Source organism: Patiria miniata, unplaced genomic scaffold (genome assembly GCF_015706575.1).
Source record: "Patiria miniata isolate m_02_andy unplaced genomic scaffold, ASM1570657v1 HiC_scaffold_3, whole genome shotgun sequence".
In the NCBI taxonomy this organism is placed as follows: Eukaryota; Metazoa; Echinodermata; class Asteroidea; order Valvatida; family Asterinidae; genus Patiria; species Patiria miniata.
This window is the reverse complement of record NW_024037069.1, coordinates 23704600-23727171: the sequence shown is the minus strand read 5'-3', so window position 1 is coordinate 23727171 and position 22572 is coordinate 23704600. Positions and strand designations below refer to the sequence as shown.

At 39.0% G+C, this 22572-nt stretch overlaps 1 protein-coding gene across 1 annotated transcript; it reads right to left on the bottom strand.

The window, feature by feature from the left end:
* Nucleotides 1-265: 265 nt before the first annotated feature.
* LOC119738790 (cytoplasmic dynein 1 light intermediate chain 1-like) lies at nucleotides 266-22155 on the bottom strand. Its single transcript, XM_038213751.1, has 12 exons — nucleotides 22048-22155; nucleotides 21889-21962; nucleotides 20791-20907; nucleotides 12034-12264; nucleotides 5963-6138; nucleotides 4845-4938; nucleotides 4485-4620; nucleotides 3605-3716; nucleotides 3333-3434; nucleotides 2911-3003; nucleotides 2164-2281; nucleotides 266-659 (listed from the first exon to the last, which is right to left on the bottom strand). Exons 1-12 carry the CDS (start codon nucleotides 22122-22124, stop codon nucleotides 562-564), a joined length of 1428 nt encoding a protein of 475 aa, XP_038069679.1. The 5' UTR covers nucleotides 22125-22155; the 3' UTR covers nucleotides 266-561.
* Nucleotides 22156-22572: the final 417 nt, after the last annotated feature.

The following is a 22572-nucleotide window of genomic DNA, read 5'->3' as shown; positions in this document are numbered from 1 at the left end:
AGGTTGGAGCCTCACATTCTTAGGTTGTTGCACATTTGTGGATTTAAGAGGATTCAGGTTTTTTTTCCCAAACAAAAATGCCTTGGGAGTTAGGTTTAATCCAAGCTGTTGTTGGGTTCTGTTAGATTCAGCATGCCCAGTGGAAACGTTTACGGAGATCCCTTTACAAATTCCCTTTACCTACTGATCTGTTGTGTATAATACATACATCCACTGCCACATAATCACGTTTAACAAACAGTTTTGTATGTGGATTGTACGGTGCTCTTTGCAGCAACATTCTTCACTGTTTTCTTCAGAGGTATCAATTTAACATCATCTTGCGTCAATCCGGGCATAAAAATTTACCTCCGAAATGATTATTATTAGTTTACTCCACAAAATGGCAAGCATTTTTGCACATACCTTAGAGACAGGCACCAGAATTTAGACTCCAATTATTTAATAGCGATTTCCATTACGGAAATTTGTTTATTCTTTAAAAGATTGATATACATTTACACGGATAGGTTCCCGCCCCTGGTACTACAGTTTCCCCGGTAACCGAGACGTGTCACCTTGCTAGGATGCGCCGGTTGAGTTTTGACCGGGTACCGACTTGCGCCCTCGCGTCATGCGGTCCAACTCGGCCGCTGCGTCGCTACGTACTGATTTGTCTCCTGTCAAAAGAAAAGAAAATACTCAACATTTGATGACACTCACAACGGAGTATTACTCTGAGCGTCTTAAAGATTTAAGGGCAAGAACAGCCCTTAACACAGTGACATTGTTCATATGACCTTTGACACAGGGTCAACTTCATTTACATATGCACAGATAAGCTCGACATTGTTGACCACAATCTATTTTGGTTTTCAGATAGGAGAAATTGTACGCATTCATTTTCTGTTGAAAAGATTCTGGAGTAATTCCGAATGACTGCAAGAGTTCATTTGATGGAATTTGCCCCTTATTAATTCAAACATCCAGCTTTTTACGGGCTGAAATCAAATCGTAAAAATAATTTGGTTCCATACAACTCTGGAATCAGTTTGAGAACAGACAGAGGTGGCAGCAAGTCATTTTTTGCAAGTCCAAGTCAAGTCACAAGTCATTGTTTGCAAGTCCAAGTCAAGTCACAAGTCATTAGGTCCAGTCACAAGTCAAGTCACAAGTCATTAGGTCCAGTCACAAGTCAAGTCACAAGTCATTTGGCATGTTTGGTCTAAACACAAGTCAAGTCACAAGTATCTTTGTCCAAGAACACGTCAAGTTGCACATTATTTTGTTCAGCTTTAAAAAAGAACCTGGCGTTAACTAACAAGTTATTTTGAACATGCCTCCTTAATTCCCCTTTTTCAATGTGTTGCAATTACTATTCTTGTAGTTTATCACATATCCGTCGGATATTAGCCCTTTGTATACTTTAATAAATGTACTTTACATTGTAGAAATAAGAGATGACATGAAAAAAAGACTTCACTCACTCGATTACATGTATAGTATACTAACACTTTATTGTTCAATTTTCATGTATACTAAACGCCTATACCAATGGGTTAAGCTATCCGGTATTTTACATGCAATTGACAAAGGCATGCTTTCTTTTCATGAAAGGTTCCTTTCAAAGTTTGTTTAACCATTACATTAAGCAAGAGACTTGGTCATTGAAAACTGTAGTTTGTTATGACAGTCTTATTGAAAACTTTTGAAACTAGTGGGAACTATTCATTTTACTGGATTCAGTCACTGAGGTCTATTTTCTGGAATGAAACTTTCTCGCTGCAACTATAAACTGCATTTATAAACACCTTGAGTGGCCTTTTGGGCCTTGTGATGGGCGACTTCAATTAAAATAAAATCGAGTAGCGTCTGACTTGGGTTGGTAACAAGTCATTTTTTGCAAGTCCAAGTCAAGTCACAAGTCATTGTTTGCAAGTCCAAGTCAAGTCACAAGTCAAAGCTGGTATTTACAAGTCAAGTCACAAGTCACAAAAATAGCGACTCGAGTCCGACTCGAGTCCAAGTCACATGACTCGAGTCAGCAACTCTGAGAACAGATGTCAGACTATGGGGCGCGAGGCTAGGGGGGGGGGGGGGGGAGGCTGGAGGGGGGAGAGGGGAGGCTGGAGGGGGGAGGGGGGGGAGGCTGGAGGGGGGAGGGGGAACTGTCCGATGACTGACCTGGTTTCGGACTCGCCGGTGACCCTGGTGAACCTGTCCCTGTTTTCTTACTGAGTAAACTGTTGAAGAAATTGGCTAAGACTCCTTCATTGGTTGCTCCTGGCTTCCCTGGCTCCATCTAGGTAAACAAAAGCATGTAAACAAAAACATTAATATGTACACAAAAACATAAATATGTAAACAAAATCATAAATATGTAAACAGCCACTTAGATATAAATTCCTAGACATAAACATATGTCAGTGCACATGAACATATTTTATGAAATATGCGCTTTACCTGTATAAACGAATAACATTATAAAATTATCAAACAAAAACATAAATACCTAAGCGAACACATACATATATAAACAATGAGGATAAATGGCCACACTTTGCTTCAGGTTTATAATTTTAATGATGTGTTTTGCCCTTCGTTGATGTTATTTTATAAACATTTAGTGCTGTCCAAGAGCATACAGGGATGAGACTGTCAATTTAAAAAAAGTCTGAAAATTGATGAAATGTCTGAAAGATGCTTTTCTTTCCAAACTAATGTCTTTCTCTCAGATTCTATATCAGACAGAATTGGTCTCTGTGGAGAAGTCTGTAAAATCTCATGCCGGAGCTTAAAAGAAAAATCCACAAACTGACTAGGGTGACTATCGAACCACTGACCTCCTGTTTACAAGTGCAGAGGTACTACAAACAAAGAAAACCCTTCAACAAGGAAAATTACATGCACCAAAATATCAAGCTTTCTGACCTTTCCTTTTCCTGAGGGCGTGATGGGCGAGACACTGGCAACATTGGCTTTCCTCTCTGGTGTTCTCATTCCCATTGGTCTCTGTGGAGATTCCTGAAGGAAGAAATGGGAAAAAAATATGGGAAAAAATATGGAAAAATATGGGGAAAAAATATGGAAAAAAGTAAATTATAATTCGGATAAGTGGATTACATGTAGTTTAAAAGACAGAATGAGACCAAAAGTTCAAGTCAGTTATGCGCTTTGACAGAAGCGAACAGATCAAAAATTGAAGTCAGTGGATCAGTCTTATCTTATAGCTAAAGCTCAGAACAATCTTTGAAATGTACGCCAACGGAATTTAGAAAAATTACACTCGTTGCTTTATCGCAGAAAGTGTCAGATGAGAAGACACACACAGAGCAAGACACAGTGAGACTTACCTGCTGCTTAGCTGGAGGGATATTCTTGCTCAACATGGCTTGTTGTTTCATCAGGAAGACCTGTTCATCCTCTGCATTCACTTCTTTACTGTCTTGTAATGGCTGATTACAAAACAAAAACAAAAATTCAAATTACTTATTAAATTTTGTTAATTTCTATAATAACTCATGGGCACTTATGAAAATGCTGAAGATATATATATTTTTTTAAAGCAACTTTGATGAGTAGTCCAGATACTCAAAATTCTAATACTGAGTCCAGACGGACGTACCTTTCTGATAACTGGTTTCGCTACGACTTCTTCAAAGGGTTCTTGGGGGTTGATATTGGGCATATTTTCATAAAGAATGCCTATCTTCTGTAGGTTATCCCAACCAGAAGGCCTGTGAGCAGACAAACAAATGAACATCGATACAAGTAACAACATACGGTATGGACCAATCAGGTGAGTTCAGTTAGAAACCCATCATTGAGGTGGAAGTGGAAACATGCTCCCATGATTGTCTCATGAGTTCTTATAAGCACATAGGAACATTGGTTATTACCTGGAAACAGAACTACCGATTTAATGAGGAAAAACCTCGCTCACAGAGAAAATAGGGATGGTATACCAAATATCCTATTAAATTAGTTCGCCTGAAATGGTATCGTGCAGAACAAAACAATAATTGAAGTTGGTTCAAAAAGGTGTGTCTGCAGGCACACTTTTTTAACGTGTATTAGCATTCCAGGTATGAAACCTGCAGAAAATTGCGCAAAGTTTTGTGTGTTTTCTCAAAATGTTGGCAGGCACTGAGCTAAAACTTCCACAGTTTAGTTGTTTTACATTCTTCTTGAGATTTTGAGAAATTGTGTTGCTTCAAACGTAAAAATACCAACAAAAAGCAAACAATCCCATGTGCCTGAAACTTGGAGCATGGAGGATTTATATTGCAGCATATTGGTTACAGTAGCATCGACTACATGCGTACAAGTTACATGCTCAATTTAAACCATACACAATTTGTCTCTCCGGCAGAACTCTTGGGAGTGGCCAGGAAGGATTATGTACATGTACTGTTTGGGTTAATAAGCCTTACAGACAGGGAACATGGTTGGGGGAGGGAGCAGGGGTGGGGAGGGGGTGGGGGGCAGAGGAGGTGAATACTCACACAAACAAGGCGTCCTTTTCTACGACTAATGCTGGTTTGTGGAAGGGAAAGCCATATATCCTGTGCAGCAGATATTTGTAGAGTAGATCGCAATTCTTGCCTTCCTTTACCGATGTGTAGAATAACGCTGCGCCATCTACGTGACAAATAACTTAAGGAAAGACAAGGAAGGTGCCAACCTTTCTCTTTTTGTAAAATCATCACAGCCAGGTTATGCTGGTTTTTTAGGTAATGATTTCATTTATGGAAATCTTTTACACATACACAACAGCTTTTTATCCGAATACATTGTTTTTCTGCATCAGTAAATTTGCAATAATTTTTTTTTTTGGGATTCAAGGATTTTTTGGAAAAGGATACAGTTCAGGCAGAACTTTCTGATATGTTGTTGGATGAAGTCTAAATGTTCCATCTTAAAGTCGTGTTCTTTCTCCAAACTGGATATGGCGTCTGACTGTAGAATAAAAAAACAACACAAATGTAAAATATTCAAATTTTTGTATACCTTTTTATACCTGAAAATGTTCCAGATGTGAAGATGGAAAACAAATGAATCTTGAAAAACCTTAGTATTCATGATATCCACTGTCAAGCTGTAATATAGACCAACAAAAAGGGAAACAAATTCATGAAGAACACATCTCTGGGATTTGGGTAAATTACATTTCAGAAAATGTAACAGTCAGATGAGCATGTCATTGTCTCAGTAATCTTTTATTATGATCCATGGATTAGCCTATTCATCAATTTTACGGATTCACATTTTTGAACTAAATTGACGCTACACAAAAAACTCTTTGGAGTAATTACTACACTTATGTAGACTACAAAGCCATTAACAGCAATGGAAATCATTTGCAAACGAATGTATTTTTGCCAATTCAAGGAACAATAATACCATAAATCTGACGCAAGTTATTGAAGAAATAAACCTGTCAACATTTCAGCTCAGTAGATATATATTTTTGTAAAATCTGTGAAAATGCATTTTCTTTTTTTCTGACGCATTCAAAGCCTTCCCTTCCAACTTGTTCATTAGTACGTTTTGACTTGCACCCTTTTCTGGTATGATCCCTAATTTGTCACTCTGAAAAATAATTCCCCATTCATGAATATGTAACCCACTGCAAACTAAATTGTATTTTGGTTAATTTGGGGCAGTTTTTAAAAAACCAAAGCTGTTTTTTCCCTCCCGATGATTTCATCCTAACCATCATGAGGAAATGATCGAAATTGCTCTGTCCTCGATAATGCCAGCATACTAGACGCAATGATTTCATAGGATGTATGATCCTATTATTCACTACAATCCAGTAAATTTCACAATTTTAGACGCTTTCATTTTTGAAAATGTTTGCAAATGGTCCATTACCTGTTAGAACCAATTTAAGAGGCCAACGACCAGCAGTTGATCCTAACTTTCAACTCCTACCTTAAAAAAAACTCCCACAAAGAGTCAAAACTGACTTTTTGTTTACCTTTGTAACTACGACAACAATGGGTATTCCCAGGTTATGCGTGAGTGTGGTTTCCCCTAACGGGAGCAGCACTTTTTCGTCTTCCCCGCCCACCGTGCCAGGTGCTGTCGTTCTCCTGGGGGATTTAGGCTCCTCCCCCTCCTCGGGTTCAACGTACTCTTGGAATTGTTGCACCACTGAGGAAAACACATCATAAAACAATGAGGGTATATATGAATATTGAATGAAGTGACCTCAATGATGTCATTGTTTAATATTAGATATTTGTGAGTCATTCTGGCAAAATGAGACAGAACTTGGTAGAGGTCGATCTAAGGATTTACCAGTATTAGGAAAGAGAATAAAATTCTCCTTTCAATATTATTTGTTACACTTCACTTGGACATTCCATTGACAAGTTATGGCTGTTTTAAGTTCGAATTTATCGACATGTCAAAAAAGTAAAATACTGAGAAAAAGGCATTGAAAGTTTCGAGTTTTGTATCTGTGGAAATAAAATAGGCAACTATTTTACTGTTAAAACTTTTTTGTTGTACGATTTTTCTTTTAACATACATGTATGTGTAGTAGACATATCCAAAAATTACAAATATCAATAAATCTGAAAATCGAAAAAACAATCACCCTATTTTGTTTTTAGCATTTTTCTCCACTACTGTCTCTGCCCCGTTCCGTCTCATATTGCCAGAACGCCTCACATTTGTGGGTTAACCCAAAGTCTTATAATTACACACTGATCATTTTACCACTTCACTCTTATCTTCGTGGTATGTCCATCCTGTAAGCCCCCACCTAACCACCCCATCCCCCCCCCCCTCGGCTTCTTGTAAAATTGTCAGTGTCATCAACATTATCATCAACAACATATCTGTTAGCTTAAGACTATTGGAACAATGCAGCATTGTTTACAGTTTTGTTTTCCATTCAGGTTTGTTTTCAGCAGCCCACATTGATCAATTCATATTTAAATATCAATTTTTTGTTATAACCTAACTCCCTAGGCCCTTTTTGCTAAGAACCATCCTCAATCCTCCAAATTGTACAACAGCACCTAAATTCTTCAAAATTGTCAGACAGTCCTGCCTCAAAATGCATTCATCCTCAATCCTCCAAAATCCTCCTCATCCCAAAATGTTGCACTTGTGTTTAAATGAAGAATAACCAACGCCTAAATCCTTCAAAATCATCAGACAGTCCTGCCTCAAAATGCATTCATCCTCAATTCTTCAAATCATCCTCATCTTCAAACACCATTCATCCACAATCCTCCAAAATCCTCCTATGCTTCAATCACCATTCATCCTCAATCCTCTAGAATCCTCCAAAACCGCCAGGATGATTTTGGAGGAGTGAGGAGGGTTAGTGTTTTAAGACACCTCTGCCTTCATTACAGAATACATCTTGAAATAAATGTGGAAAACTGACCAACGTACCCCTTCTTACAATGTAACTTACATGCTTGGCATTTGGATGTCTTTACAATTGTTAACTTTCAAAAATTACAACTGTAATATTTTTCTCCAAAATGGCCATACATAAGAGGTAATTTCAGGGATGCAAATTTTTTACATCCAAGATGCAAAACTGTACATTTTTCTTGAACAATGATCTTCCCTGATCAAGTGATTCCCAAATTGTAAGATGTGTCACTCATTTTAGCAAACCAGTCCACAAACATATGTTCACTACAGTCTGCCTTCCCCTGAATGTGCCGCAGGCCATATGAAGCGGTGGAGAACGCAGAGGCTCCGGGCCCACTGTACACATTATAAGATCTCGTTAATACCATTTGTGGAGGGAGTTAAACTTAATTAAATGGGTAGTCCATATCACTGATGGTAGATTGTAAGTCTCGGTAAGCAGACACGGAACGGATTACAATACTAAGAAGTGAGATGCATTGCAAGACACAGTCGTTGACGTAATGCAATCTTGAAGAATTTAGGAGGGAATGATAATGAGGTGTTTTGTAAGAACTACGATCAACAAAATTGTTTTTATGGACACAGTTTTTTTATAGGGGGGTGTTTTGGTATATGGAAAGGTGAATATAATTACCAAATATTTTAAACTGATTGAAATAACATTAGTGAAGACAACCACAACTCAATCATCATCTCGTTTTGCAGCATTTTTATGGACTCAGTTTTAAAGGCAACACAGTACAACATTTGCAAACATAAACAAGTCAGGTGTGTTTACAAACACAAATGCCCCGCAACCGTGACTGTTCCCATGACATAACACCACTCTTTTAACATCAACTTACATGTACCTTGGTCACATGGAACATTCATTGACAGCATTAGTGTCTTCTGTAGGTTTTATATGAATTAATCCCTAATCCCTATAATCTCAGAATAAATACAAGATTTCTATTGTTTTAGCCACTGTGAACTTGACCCTTGACCTTTTGGCCCCAAATTCAATAGGCTTCTTAGGATTACCAAGAACAATCCACAAACCAAATTTGAAGTTCATATGTTAAGTATTTCTCAAGTTATCGCGCTGACAAGATTTCTATTGTTTTAGCCACTGTGAACTTGACACTTGACCTTTTGACCCCAAATGCAATAGGCTTCTTAGGATTGCCAAGAACAATCCACAAACCAAATTTGAAGTTCACATGTAAAGTATTTCTCAAGTTATTGCGCTGACAAGATTTCTATTGTTTTAGCCACTGTGAACTTGACCTTTGGCCTTTTGGCCCCAAATGCAAAAGGCTTCTTAGGATTGCCAAAAACAATCCACAAACCAAATTTGAAGTTCACATGTAAAGTATTTCTCAAGTTATTGCGCTGACAAGATTTCTATTGTTTTAGCCACTGTGAACTTGACCTTTGGCCTTTTGGCCCCAAATGCGAAAGGCTTCTTGGGATTGCCAAAAACAATCCACAAACCAAATTTGAAGTTCACATGTAAAGTATTTCTCAAGTTATCGCGCTGACAAGATTTCTATTGTTTTAGCCACTGTGAACTTGACCTTTGGCCTTTTGGCCCCAAATGCGAAAGGCTTCTTAGGATTACCAAGAACAATCCACAAACCAAATTTGAAGTTCATATGTTAAGTATTTCTCAAGTTATCGCGCTGACAAGATTTCTATTGTTTTAGCCACTGTGAACTTGACCTTTGGCCTTTTGGCCCCAAATGCAAAAGGCTTCTTAGGATTACCAAGAACAATCCACAAACCAAATTTGAAGTTCATATGTTAAGTATTTCTCAAGTTATCGCGCTGACAAGATTTGTCCGGACACACACACCCACACACCCACCCACCCACACACACACCCACACACCCACCCACCCACCCACCCACGGAAGGACAAGGCGGAAACAGTATGCCCCTTCGGCTTCGCCGCGGGGCATAAAAAAAAAACTTATCAAATTATTATGAAATACCTTACTTGACTTGTGAAATCATGGCACCTGGTGTGCTGTCATTTCCAAGAAAAGTGGAATTTCTGCATTGATTTCCAACGATGGTCAGCCGACCATCGTTGGAAACTGACTTGTTTTCTGATACAGCCCCCAATGTACCAAATTTATTTAGTCCACATTTTGTTTACAATCGGTTACACATCCGTGAACGGGTGCAAATCAGCTAGTCTGGTTCCCTGACCTGACAACTGCCCGATGTCTACATATTGTTCTGTTTCATCTGAAGTAGGATCTGGGAACCAGACTACAAGAAGATGATTTTTCTTGGTTTTCTCAACATCTTTGAACACAAACTTTAAACAGGTCAGTGTAATAATATTTTCCTATGAAATACTAACCCCCAAATCTATCCATTTCAGAAAATCACAGCAAAATCAAAGGTTGTGTATTTCTTTAACCCTAACCCCTTTTTACTAAAAAGTATCCTGAATCTGCCAAAATCCATCAATTTTGCCATGCCAAAAATGTTGGTTGACAGTGAGTCCATCAGAATCCACCAATTAGCCGGGGGTAAATCTGTTGAGATCCTGAATCCATCAAAGTCCCTCAACTGCTCAATATGGGGGTATCTTCAATCCATAAAAATCCTGCAGTTCCGCTAGGCTTACATTCCTGAATCCATCAAAATCCCCAGTTTTTTTGCAATATGGAGGTATCCTGAATCCGCTGAAATCCCCTGAAACAGGGGTGTGGATTTTGATGGATTCAGGTACGTTAGGGTTAAACTACCTGTACTATATGGGTTTGAATACCCAAGTTTTTAAGTGTAAGGATATACATTTATGTTATTGCACAGTGATTTTTTTTGTTTTTTAGCTGACATTGCTTTTTGGGCAAATAATTGTGAGGAATTTTCATAAAATATTCTCCCAGTTAGTGTTATAAAGGTTTCCATACTCTAAACCTTTCACTCTCACAGATAATAAATATTTAATATATGCAGGATAATCCCCAATGTGTGAAATAATTAACAATGGAAAGGACCACCTGATACATGTACTGACGGTGTACATGCGCACAGGAATGCTCAGACGTCTCCGTATTGGGTGGGGGGGGGGGGGGGGGGGAGGGACGACGACATTATAGTCACTATGTCTGTACAATACACACCTGTAATCACCAGTCAAGTTCACATTATGCAGCAAACTGACAAAAAAGGCAGTCATTGATTTCAGCTTTGATTGCAAACACATAAACCAGTCTGAATAAATAAATCGCAGTAATTATACCCTGGATTTATACAATTCATAATTAATTGATTTTTTTTTTGGACGAGGACCGTCCATCTGGTCAAAACAGATTGACAGCATGTGCCTCATAGCATTTTAACTCGCAAAGCATTTTACATGTTTGTACAATCATACATTGTATTAAAATACATGTATTGTTTTTTTATTTTATTTATAGGCCTATGTACTGAAAATACCATTACATCTGAAAATCTACACAAGTTCATAGTACATGTCCATGTTAATGTCTGGCTCAGCATGTAAAACATCTGTACACACTGTCATAAACAAACGTACTGTAAACTCTAGCCCTTAAAAAAAATGACAACAGAAAAACCATTGTTTTGAACTGCTTCTACTGGAGAAAAAATGTTGAACCAGATGGGTATTTTCAAATGAAAATCTGCACTTAATTACTGGGTATTGATTGAACTGACCTAGATGAAAATGTGTGATAGGAGTAATCGTGCATACACTGGGCAGTGTGATGTGTATGAGAAGTATTCATAGAGTGAGAACAGTAGCAGATGTACTTGGGTGGTAAATTGGCATTTTCAAATGATGATTGAATTTTTGTTTTTACAAGTACACTATAAACATTAATTACTTTCAGCAGGTGTACACATACATGTACAAGGTGTTTGTATAGTCCAGGGGATTTTCTGTCAGGATGGAATGTCCATTATATGTCACATATTTTTTTTTTTATTGTTCTGTACATGTACCGGCACATCCACATTTAATATTCACCATTGTAATGCAGTATATGCATACATGTCAGTGCGTGGAATACGGTAAATGTACTGAATAACATTAAAGGGAATATACAACATTTTCTTTTGCTGTAATTTGCAGAAATGGATGGATTTAAGCGATAGTATTTGATAGCAAATATTGTTACATTGACCTGTTTAAAGTTTTGTGTTCATAGATGCTGAAAAAGCCAAGGAAAAAAAAATGCTGTTCTTGTAGTCTGATTCCCTGACCCTACTTCAGACAAAACGGAGCAATTTATACTACATCGGGGATCATTGTGAGGGCAGGGAACCAGACGACCAGGCATTCAGCCGACCATCGTTGGCATTGATACAAAAAAGCCCACTTTTCTTAAAAGTTACAGCACACAAGGTGCCATGATTTCACAGGATGCTTGAGACTATTATTCACTTACAGTCAAGTAAGGTATTTCATAATAATTTGGTAACTACAGTTTTGTTTTTTGATGCTTGCAAATGTTGTATATATTACCTTTAACAAAAGGTGGGCGTGACTATATATAGAATCCAAAATGGTCCATAACAGAATTGATCGAACACACGGCTCACGTCTGTGACAATCACAAAAATAAATGTTAAAACTCGGTCAGAATGTGTTAGCCGAAAGTCTCAAGACACAGTACTTACATCTCTCCTCCAGTTCCCGTAGTCTCTCGGGCGGCAATCTCAACGTATCTATGTGTCTTCTGAGCAACCCCACCCACTTGTCGAGCATATCCATGATAGACCACGGTTTGGACATGTCCACCATCAAGATGGCTAGGGAGTGGCTCAGGCTGGCCGGCGTCAGCGCAAACTTGAGGAGTTCGGAATGTTCCTCCTCGCCTCCCAGGATCCACACTCCGCACCGTGTGCTGTCTGGAAAGACGAAGATAGAAAACAAAATGAATTCCAGAAGTGTGGAGTGCTGTGGGCTTGTGGTTAGGAGCACTGAATTTGTGGTCTGCGGGTAATTCTGCAGGTTGTGGGTTCAAGTCCAGCCTCGGGTTGTGGTACATGTACGTATGCCCTTGGGCAAGACACTTTGTCACTCATTGCTTCTCCCCACCCAGGAGTAAATGGGTACCTGTTAGGGCAGAGATGATTATTGTGATTGACTTAAGCTGTTTTACGCCACAACGGCAGCATCTTTTGAGATCCCCGTGGATGGGCAACACCCCATGGGCGTATTGGTCCTCGCATATAGTGCAAGGTACGCACGACTATTCTAATCTGAATGTGTACAACTTTATTCCGAATGTGTACAAATCCATGGCGTCCACGCACAAGCGTCGTCAGCAACGCATTCGAATGTCTAACCCAGTGGTCTCTCCCAACTCTCACTTTCTTACCATTGAGGGGGTACTTGTGCACGGAGCCCATAGTTTTAGTCTCCTAACATTTATGTATAGTGCAAACATATGCCTTGTGTTCTGGTGATATTTGTATAAATTAGGAAACATCAACTGGAATATAACATTGGAATCAAAATGTATTCTCTCAATGACTTTACATTTCATAGGATGGTATACTGTGTCAATCTGGGGAAGCCTTTCAAGAAAATTATTTTCAAACGAAAGCAAAAGCTGAAGATCATATGTCACAGTCCAGTCACTTTGCCCCAATTGCTTCTCTACACATAATGTACAATCTGTAGCATCCAAGAGCACACACTTGATATCTCTCAAGCACGTGAAGGTTAGTAATAGTTGATTACTGCCTAGAGAGTAACAGCAAAGATATTACTGCCACCTGATTCCGATTCTGTATAGCTCCACGGGGAAACTACTGTGGTAATGATGGGGTAATATTAATCCCCGGGTAATTTGCCACCACATAAGTGATGACTGGTTTTTCTGAAGTGCTATACATGTACACGTAACCATGGAACCATGATGTGACTAATTTAAGAAAAAGATCAAGTCCTGTTTTTGTCCTTCATTTCACATATTTTAAACTGCGGACTACAAATGAAAGTATGGGCTCCGTGTGCCAACAAAAGAGGGCGTACTTTTACCTAGCAACGGCGTCCCATGGGCGGAACACATACATTTCGCTGGTTGACACGCACGCACTGTTCCTTGTGTGTGACGCAAGTACACCAGGGGATTTGTACTATGTACACGCAGTGGCCGCGCTTCGCGGCGAAATATTGCAGTCAGGCAAGATGGCATCGTTCGGTCACCCCCAACTGTACTTTCTTTGCCGGTGAGGGGGTACTTGTGAACAGAGCGGATAGCCTGCACATGTAGTCAGACATTCAAAATGTAACTTTAATTTTAGCAGAGAAATTGACTGGAGTTTGAACCTGCGAGCTCTACCAACTGAGCTATCCAGCCCTATGTTGGCGGTTCCCCATTTTGTTCAATGGGGAGCTACTCAGAAGCCATAAACTCAAATGCTAGGTAGCCAGGGATCACGCCCCAAATTCACAATGCTAGCAACATCAGCAATGCTGCGAACCTGGGAAATACATGCAGCAAGCGGGGATCACCCAGAGAGGATATGGTTTTCAATTTCACATTTTCAAATAAACCGCAAAGGGAAACCGACTAAGGGAAAATGTAAATTGACTGTAAATGTTACTGAATACTTAGATAACCCTATGGAAAGTGTGTACGTTAAGTTTAGTTTTTCTCAGATTTTGCTCGTTCTGCGTCCATTTGAGTATCATGTAACTGGACAATATGTCACAAGCTGCATTGATGTGATTCTACCGCGATAGGTTAATACTCACACTGCATTAAAGTCAATGGACACAACTTAGACACACCTTTCCGATCTGGGTCATGTCAATTTCCCCGTGTTTTTCTTAATTCCCTAATGGACTAAAAGTGGAAACTCATTTTTAAGGTTTTCCATGATCATGATGGTTAACAGAGCGGCTGGGAACGCTGTTAATACAATGTCAAACTTTGTACACATTCTGCAGGCAACTGGTCACTAATACATAATCAAATACGGAAACTGAAACCTAGACTATACATTTTACATGTATTGTATTTTAGGCCTATATGTAAATTTATGAGGGGGGGGGGAGGGGAAAGAAATAGAAGAAAACACCTGTTTACACTTATTGCAAATTTATGCAGATAAAAGAAGAACATGTGGATAATTCCTCTCAATCGTATTTGTAATGTCAACCACAACAGCCAATTTTCTGTGAAGAACACAGGAAATAGACTACCGGTACGGTACGTACATGTACATGTACACTAGACATGAATATGAGCAAAATGTAGAATATGAGCAAAATGTGTACCATATTATAACAACACGTGATGTGTAGTGCAGTCTGGTTTGCAGGCTAGTTTATTATGTGTGGGTGGTGCTGACCTACATGTACATGTACCACACATGTTCATTACAATATGCACATGTATGTACTTACATGTACGTCCACAATGTGGGCCAAATACGTATATTGGCCTTGAATGGTCATGTATGTACATTTGTACATGTACACATCATGTTCATAAGACTGACTGACAGTTTATCACAACATGTAGTCAATCATTTCATTTTGTATAATATTGAATGAGTAAATGGTCTTGGTACTGCAATGCACTGATTATATGTACGGATTACAAAATATTAAAGGGACACTAGGTCCTGGAACAGCCAAATTGGGCTACAAAACGCGCTTTAAACGAGATGATGTTAATCGGAAATAAACATTTAAAAGTCGGATATAAACATCCACACAACTATCCTTTAAAAACTGGGCGGTTTTCTGTTATTCCTGTATTATGCGTGTGAAAACGAATTTCAGGGTCCACTTTTGCAACCCCATAAATTTGAGCTGTTTGGATGCTAGTTGTGATTTCATTCGTAAAGTGTTCGCCTTTTGCAGACATTGAAGAAACCATATTTGTTTGCATTGGTGATTGGTCACCGCTGTTCCCGAGACACATTATCATACACTGAGAACGACATGAAAAACATAATCGGAAATAATCATTTAAAAGTAGGAATAAACATCCACACAATTTTCATCTTTTCTCGGGAACGGTAAGACATTAGGTTGGTTTCCTTTCAACCAGATGTTTGAAATAGGCTTACAATGTAGTAAACAATCCAAAACATGGAATTTTTGGGGATTTCAGGACCTAGTGCCCCTTTAAACGATGGGCAAATTTACTGATTTAAAACAAAGGTGCACACTCAGAATTTCTGTTAAAAAGGGAACAGGAAGAAATTAACTAGAAAATCTACTCTATCATAAAATATTCCATGATAATTATCAATGAGAAAGTATTATATTACAGGTCAAAGCAATGTCTATTTAACACAATGGAAAAAACAAACAATAAAACGCAAGTGATATGTACATGTACATGTACATTTCAAGGTAAAATACAACATTTGCATTTGCTGTAATTTCAGAAATGGATGTATTTTAAAGAAAACATTGTTAAACTTAACCTGTTTAATGTTTTGTGATCATGGATGTGGGAAAACCCAAGAAAAAAAATTTGTAGTCTGGTTCCCTGACCCTACTTCATACGAAATGGAGCAATTTATAGCCGTCGGGGATGTCAGGTCAGGAAACCAGACTAGCTAGCTTGCGACCGTTAACAGATGTGTAACTGATTGCAAACAAAACTTGGACTAACTAAATTTGGTAAAACGGGGGCAGTATTTGAAAAAAAGTCAGTTTTTTTCCCAACGACAGCCAGCCAACCATCGTTGGAATTTTTTTTCTTGGAAATAAGATATAAAAATTCCACTTTTCTTGAAAATGACAGTGCACCAGGTGACACAATTTCACAGGATGCTTGATACTATATTATTACAGTCAAGAACAATATAAGGTATTCATAAATCATAATGATTTGATAGTTTTGTTTTTTGATGTCTGCCAATATATTACCTTTAAGGCATGTACTGCTGCATAATACAGGCCTACGCCTACTCACTACAAGGCTTATACAAGCCTGTTCTTTTGTTTTGGTCTGGCACACTTAAAGGTCGCATACTTATCACCCGACAAGTGTCTCGCCCAGACAACATATGGGAATCAATGACAGACATTGGCAGCATCGATCCCTAGTCACAGTAACCCTTGGATCTGCTGATTACATACGCATCGTGTTTTTATTTAAACGGTGGCCTTATCATCGTTTTCACGCATCACATGTGGAGTGCAGTTAATCTATTGATCATTCTTTTTTCAAGTTCGAAAATAAACATGCGGTGTTGATGTCTGCTGGGATTAGACATGTGATAAATGATGGGCTTGAACTGAAAGTCAGGGGACACACCTGAATATGAAATTGGCATTTTCATCTTTTTGACTGTCTGAGCCTAGACAAATTGAATTCTTGAAGAAATGAAAAGTGATCCTTGGTTAACCAGTGTCAATGTCATTTTTATTCAAAATGCAGCTCTCAGCTCGAGATACGGCCAATTCAACACATGAAACATGTTTATGTTTGCCTTTAAACGGCATATAAAAATTAAGCAAACATTGACATGTGTTAGCCATCAGAATTATTACATGTACATGTGACTTCATTCTAATGTGCTGGTAGGCTGTTTGTGTACGCAAATTTGTATATTAATATTATATTGATGACTGACGCGAGTGTTTATCTATAGTCTGCTGTGGGCAAGGGTCTACAGCAGTGACTTTAATTACTGTTAGGCTGGCTATGCAATCCTTCACTGTTTCTGGCTGTGAATGGTTGATTAATTCCGTTGGACTTTGAAAATCATGCATAAACAATGGACATGTTAACTGCACTTTTATTGAAATATCATCTAAAGACTAAATCCACCAGTACCGGTAAATTTGTGCAATTACCCTTGAATCACACAAAATGAAATTGTTGAGGACACTTTTGACACACACATATTTCCGTTATGAATAGGCTTGGTATTCAGTTGAAACAAAGCACCTTTATTCCTAATGAACTTCGACACTGGGTTAACTTGATTTCAATATTAAACAGGCACAATTGTATACAGGCAAAATGTTGCATTCTGCATTCTGCACATATTTGTGAACTTGGTCAATTGGACATGGGCGGTAGCAAATATTGCAATTCTAGAAACGTTGAGGGCATCGCCTGTCCTCAGATATAAGGTCAGGTTTCTAGTAAAAGGGAGTGGAGTGCTTTTGTTCTCAAAAGAAGCAGTGAGCTTGCTGCTGCAGCATAATAGGGCAGTACACACCTACTTCATTATATTAAAACTTAACCATCCTATGCAAACAAACATTCTGTGCCAAGTTGTCCTTTTGGTCAAAATCAATCAAGTGACTGTTTTCTCCCAGAAGAGCTCCCAGCCTTCATAAAGCAGGATTGACTGGCTGTGACTGTTTACGTAACTTGATATAATTATGCTTTGACTGTAGGTGATTGATATGACAGCTGTGCCACCAATTTCCTGCTTTTGTCTGTCAACTGAATTTGACTTGTCAGAGTGCTTGCTTAAACTATGATCTGACTGTTTGTGACTAGCATACATGGGTAAAAAGCATGGCAGGGGAAGTGGATGGACTTTTTGACTGTCTGAAACTGTTCAAACAGTAGCAGGGTTAAAAGGCAAGGCAAGATGTAAGTAAAAGATGAAACTCCTCATAAAAAATAAAGACATCCAAAATTTATCGTTTTTTGCACAATGGTGTACAAAATCCCACAAACTTCGTGGACTCTGGGCTGGATGAAGGAAGGCCAGAAAAGGAACAGCAAAGTTTTTGTATTTTGTCAAAGCCTTCAGTCCAATCTTCTGTGCAACTACGGATAATGAATGTCATCATCTATGCTAAGAATGCCAAGCCTAAGTTTATTCAGGAACCAAACAGACCCTAAAATATCATTCTGAGCTCCTGTCCAATTATTTCTGGGCCCAATTTCGTGGGAAAGGTTTATTGACATGTGTAAGAGAACACAACAGAAAATGTCCCTTTGCTATTCACTACCGAAGTGATTACAGAAGATATGCCAAAACCGGTCGTTGGCACAGCAACGGGATCACGCCCAAGGGCGGAATTCAGAAAAAGAAAGGAAAAGCAAGATATAGAGGGAGAGAGACTCAAAAAGAGAAGAAAAAAGAGGGCGAAACAAAATTATAGGGCAGTTCACGTCAGACCGTAGTCTGCTAGGATTAGTTGCACATACATGTGTAAGACAACAATAATTATTGGGAGTCTGTCATTCTTTTACTAAAATTAAAAAGCGACAGGACCAAGAACTGCAACGAGACAGCACGCGCGACAAGACAGAGGGCGCATGCGACGAGATAGAGAGGGCGTGCGTGACGAGACCAAAAAGGCGACGAGCGAGGAGATTTATGCTGTAAAATAAGCAGTAGATTACAGGAAAATGCACCCAGACCCCTCTGGGGGGGGGGGGGGGGGACATTTTTCCCCTCCCCCACGTTTTTAAGTGGGGGTATCATATCGTTTGTCCCTCCACCCCCCTTTTTTTGTCCCCGATTATAAACTGTAGCCTTCAGTTTGATTTTATAGCTCAGGATAGCTGATTCAATGACTCCAAACTCAAAATGGTTAACTGATGATCATTTGATGATCAATTTTCCAATAATTTTACTTTGCTTCGAATACACGTGCAGTACCAAAAGCTGGATCAGTTGCTTAGTGTGTGGCATCGCTCGCTATTATGTAACACTTCGATAGTGAATAACAGCTTAACACTACCAGCTAAACTATCACGAGAAAAAAACTATCCGCAGCGTAACAGATTTACTAATCATTTCCCCCTTTTTGACAGGTCAATGGAATAGACCCCTTGCACAGACACTGGATTGAAACAAATAGTCAAATATTCCATATCCATCCATGAGTTGACCTGTAGGGTCCTACTACACTGCGTCAACAAGCGTCAACAAGCGTCAACGGTCGTCAACAAGCATCAACAAATTTTGTATAAGTTTTGGAACATCATAATGACGTTTTTTATGGTAGAAATAGTGATGTTGTGCCCATTCTTGAAAATCACGCATTCTCGAGAATGGGCATGCACATTCTTGAGAATGTGCAACTGGATCCTTGCTCAATCTTGGCAAAAAATAACTCTTCCAGATTGAGCGCACATTCTCGAGAATGCGCGACAAGATAACGGTCTTGTCGATGCCGAGCACCGGCTGCGCTTGGCAAGTCTAGCTGAATCCTCGTTCACTGATTCTCAATAATTATACTGTTGCAACGCAAGGCGCTGAAAAGTAGAGTGGATATGATAAGTAAAGGCGTATTAATATGGGGGGGGGGGACCGGGAAAATATAAGAGACATAATAATACTAGTGCAAAGAATTCTGATTTTTGGGATAATAAAAGCGGGGGGGGGGGGGGGGGGGGGGGGACGTAAGAATGAAGAATGTGAAGAATGAGAATGAATACTGCGACATCCCATAGTGCTAATGCTATTTCCCATTTAAATTGCCACCAATTTATTGTTCACATCCCACCATAACGTCGCAGAGCTGGATTCTATCTAGTCAAAAGAGCAATTTTGGCAGCTTCTGGACATCGTTTTTTTTTCGTGGCACACATATGATACATGCAGGGACTTGTAACTTGTCTAGCCTAAATAAAGCACTTCCCAGACTAGTTCCCAGTCCTCCGTTATTACAAAACTTCCCATAGTGGGCAGAAAAAAGCAATAATAACAGGTTTAATTTGATTCAAATTATCGTAGTTATACGAGTACAGAAGCATAGCACATTTTCTTTTCTCTTTATATGAACTGTTTCCCTTTTAACCGCTATACAATTCATTTAACATAATTATGTCGTGCAATGTTTGTTAAGATTGGGCAAAATTCATAAATTGTGCACGTGATATTCCCACCCAATCTTAAGAATGAGCGCTCATTCTTAAGAACGCGTGCTCGTTCTTAAGAATGGGCGCTCATTCTTAAGAATGCAAGCCCATTCTCGAGAATGCGTGATTTTCAAGAATGGGCACAACAGTGACAAAGGACATATTCAGCATACAAAATAAAGTTAAAATTATTTAAAAACTTGTTTTTTTGAACGCGAAATGTACGAGTTCGTCGATTAGTGTTGGCCGCCATCTTGTTTGGATGGCACTATACACTTTGCGCATGCGTAGTATGGCTCTGTACACTTCATGCATGCGTAGTACGACTAGCTTCACGTAAACAAAATGGCGACCACCCTAAACTCGACAAACTCGTCGTACATTTCGCGTTCAAAAACCAAGCTTTAAAATAATTTTAACTTTATTTTATATATGCTGAATGTGTCCTTGGTCACCATTTCTACCATAAAAAAAGTGTCTTTTGATGTTCCAAAACTTATAGATACAAAATTTGTTGATGCTTGTTGACGCTTGTTGACGCAGTTTAGTAGGACCGGACCTATGATTAACTTTTGACTGGACTTGTAACGGACACGACTACAATGTTAGTACTACTGACCGTCTTGATCTTCATCTTGGACGTCCAGATATAAATACTCCAGTCCATGACCTTTCTTGGGGTCATCTGTGCCTTGTAGCCTTGATATAAGAGTTGTCTTCCCACATTCGTCTTCACCTGAACGCCAAAGGGAATTTGACACACAGTGATCAATATGTAATGTAATTTTGCATCAGGGAGACGTCAATCTATTACATTGGGTGTTGCCAAATAACAAATAAAGGTCAATCAGGGTTATCAGTTTTTAAAAAAAGGCAGTGTTTACTTGACCATGAACATGTGAACAAGTCCCCGATGTTTTTGTTCTTGTTACCAGCACAGCAGTGCACTGGCATGACTGGACAAGCGTAGTGGATGTTTTTGGGACTTAGAAATTTTTATGGTAAACAATCTTTGTCTGGTGCTTCACTTACCATGCTTACAAAACATACATATTGTTGTTACTTCGGAATAAGACCCATTGCAATTTCGAAATTTATTTCCCTTTAAAAAAATCCGGATTTTTTTTCCCGCAGTGGCTATCGTTACGGCAGCCGTAACGCATTTCCCATTTTCTATCGTTACGGTAGTAGGCAACTTTTATAAAACATGAGAAGAAAATATAAAATTAGAAGGAAAAAAGTGATTTTGAACGTTATGAAACTCGGACTTTATTTCCCTTTTAAAAAAAATCCTCCAAAGCCTCAGGTTAGAAAAGGAAACAAATTCGAGTGCAAAACTGAGATGCGAACCCGCAATCTCGCAGTGCAAAATCCTACCCTCTATCGACTGAGCTGTCGCACTGCTCGCTAAAACGTGGGAAAACAAATAATTATATACCTGCGTGCGTATTAAAAAAGTATCGTAGAGGTCGCTAAACAACGGCTGCCGCAACGATAGCCACTTCGTTTTTTTTTGCTAATTTTAGTAATAAAAAAATCTTAATTCTAATTTGATCGAAACAATACAGGGGCCCTATACTACACTATCACCACATTTTATCCTAAAATAAAACCACATTGTATTCATCACGTTAAAAAGACGCTGGACAGACTGGTTTTTAATGGGCAGGGCATGTGTGACGGTCAATGGCACTTTGGCAGACCGCAGACGACTTACCGAGAACCAGGATGTTTTTGCATGACGGCAACTTCGAACCAGAATGCGATGAAACCTCGCCTAAAATTGAAGACCTGAAAGGTGAAAAACGCCAGGAGTTAGATCCAAACAAAGCCTTACCTACGTGTTTAAGGTTTATACTCTAGGAAATGAGCTTACCATAAGTTTTGCGGCTCAGATTCACCGTTTTCCATGCCCGCTGATCGAGCTGTACTTTTTTCGCCGATCGGCGCCATCTTGGATTCGTGTAAAATTCCCGGATGCTGCTTTACGTCATTTTTCACGTGCGTACATAGAGAGAGTGCGCCCTGTCGACAGAACGGACACACGTTTTGAAGGCGTGGTCGCAATTTTTGCAGGTGCATGTCGTGCAGTTATCGAGCTGCGCTACTAAAGCACATATCTTAGCTTTACGTGTTTCTTAAAAATTAATGAGACAACTTAACACACAGTGAATCGATTAATGTCTTTTTTATAAGTATATATTTTATGGAAGGTGGGTGTGGTCGTACCGGCGATTGCAGGCGTTTTCAACTTGGCCGACGCAATATAATTAATGCTACCCGTCTAATGAACTTTAAAATTGCGGAAGTCGTGTAATTTAGGACACCTCCCTTTTTTACTTGCTCCGTTCAAAAATGACTTTGGTAAAGGACTGTCAAATTTTCCAAAAAATGACTGTTG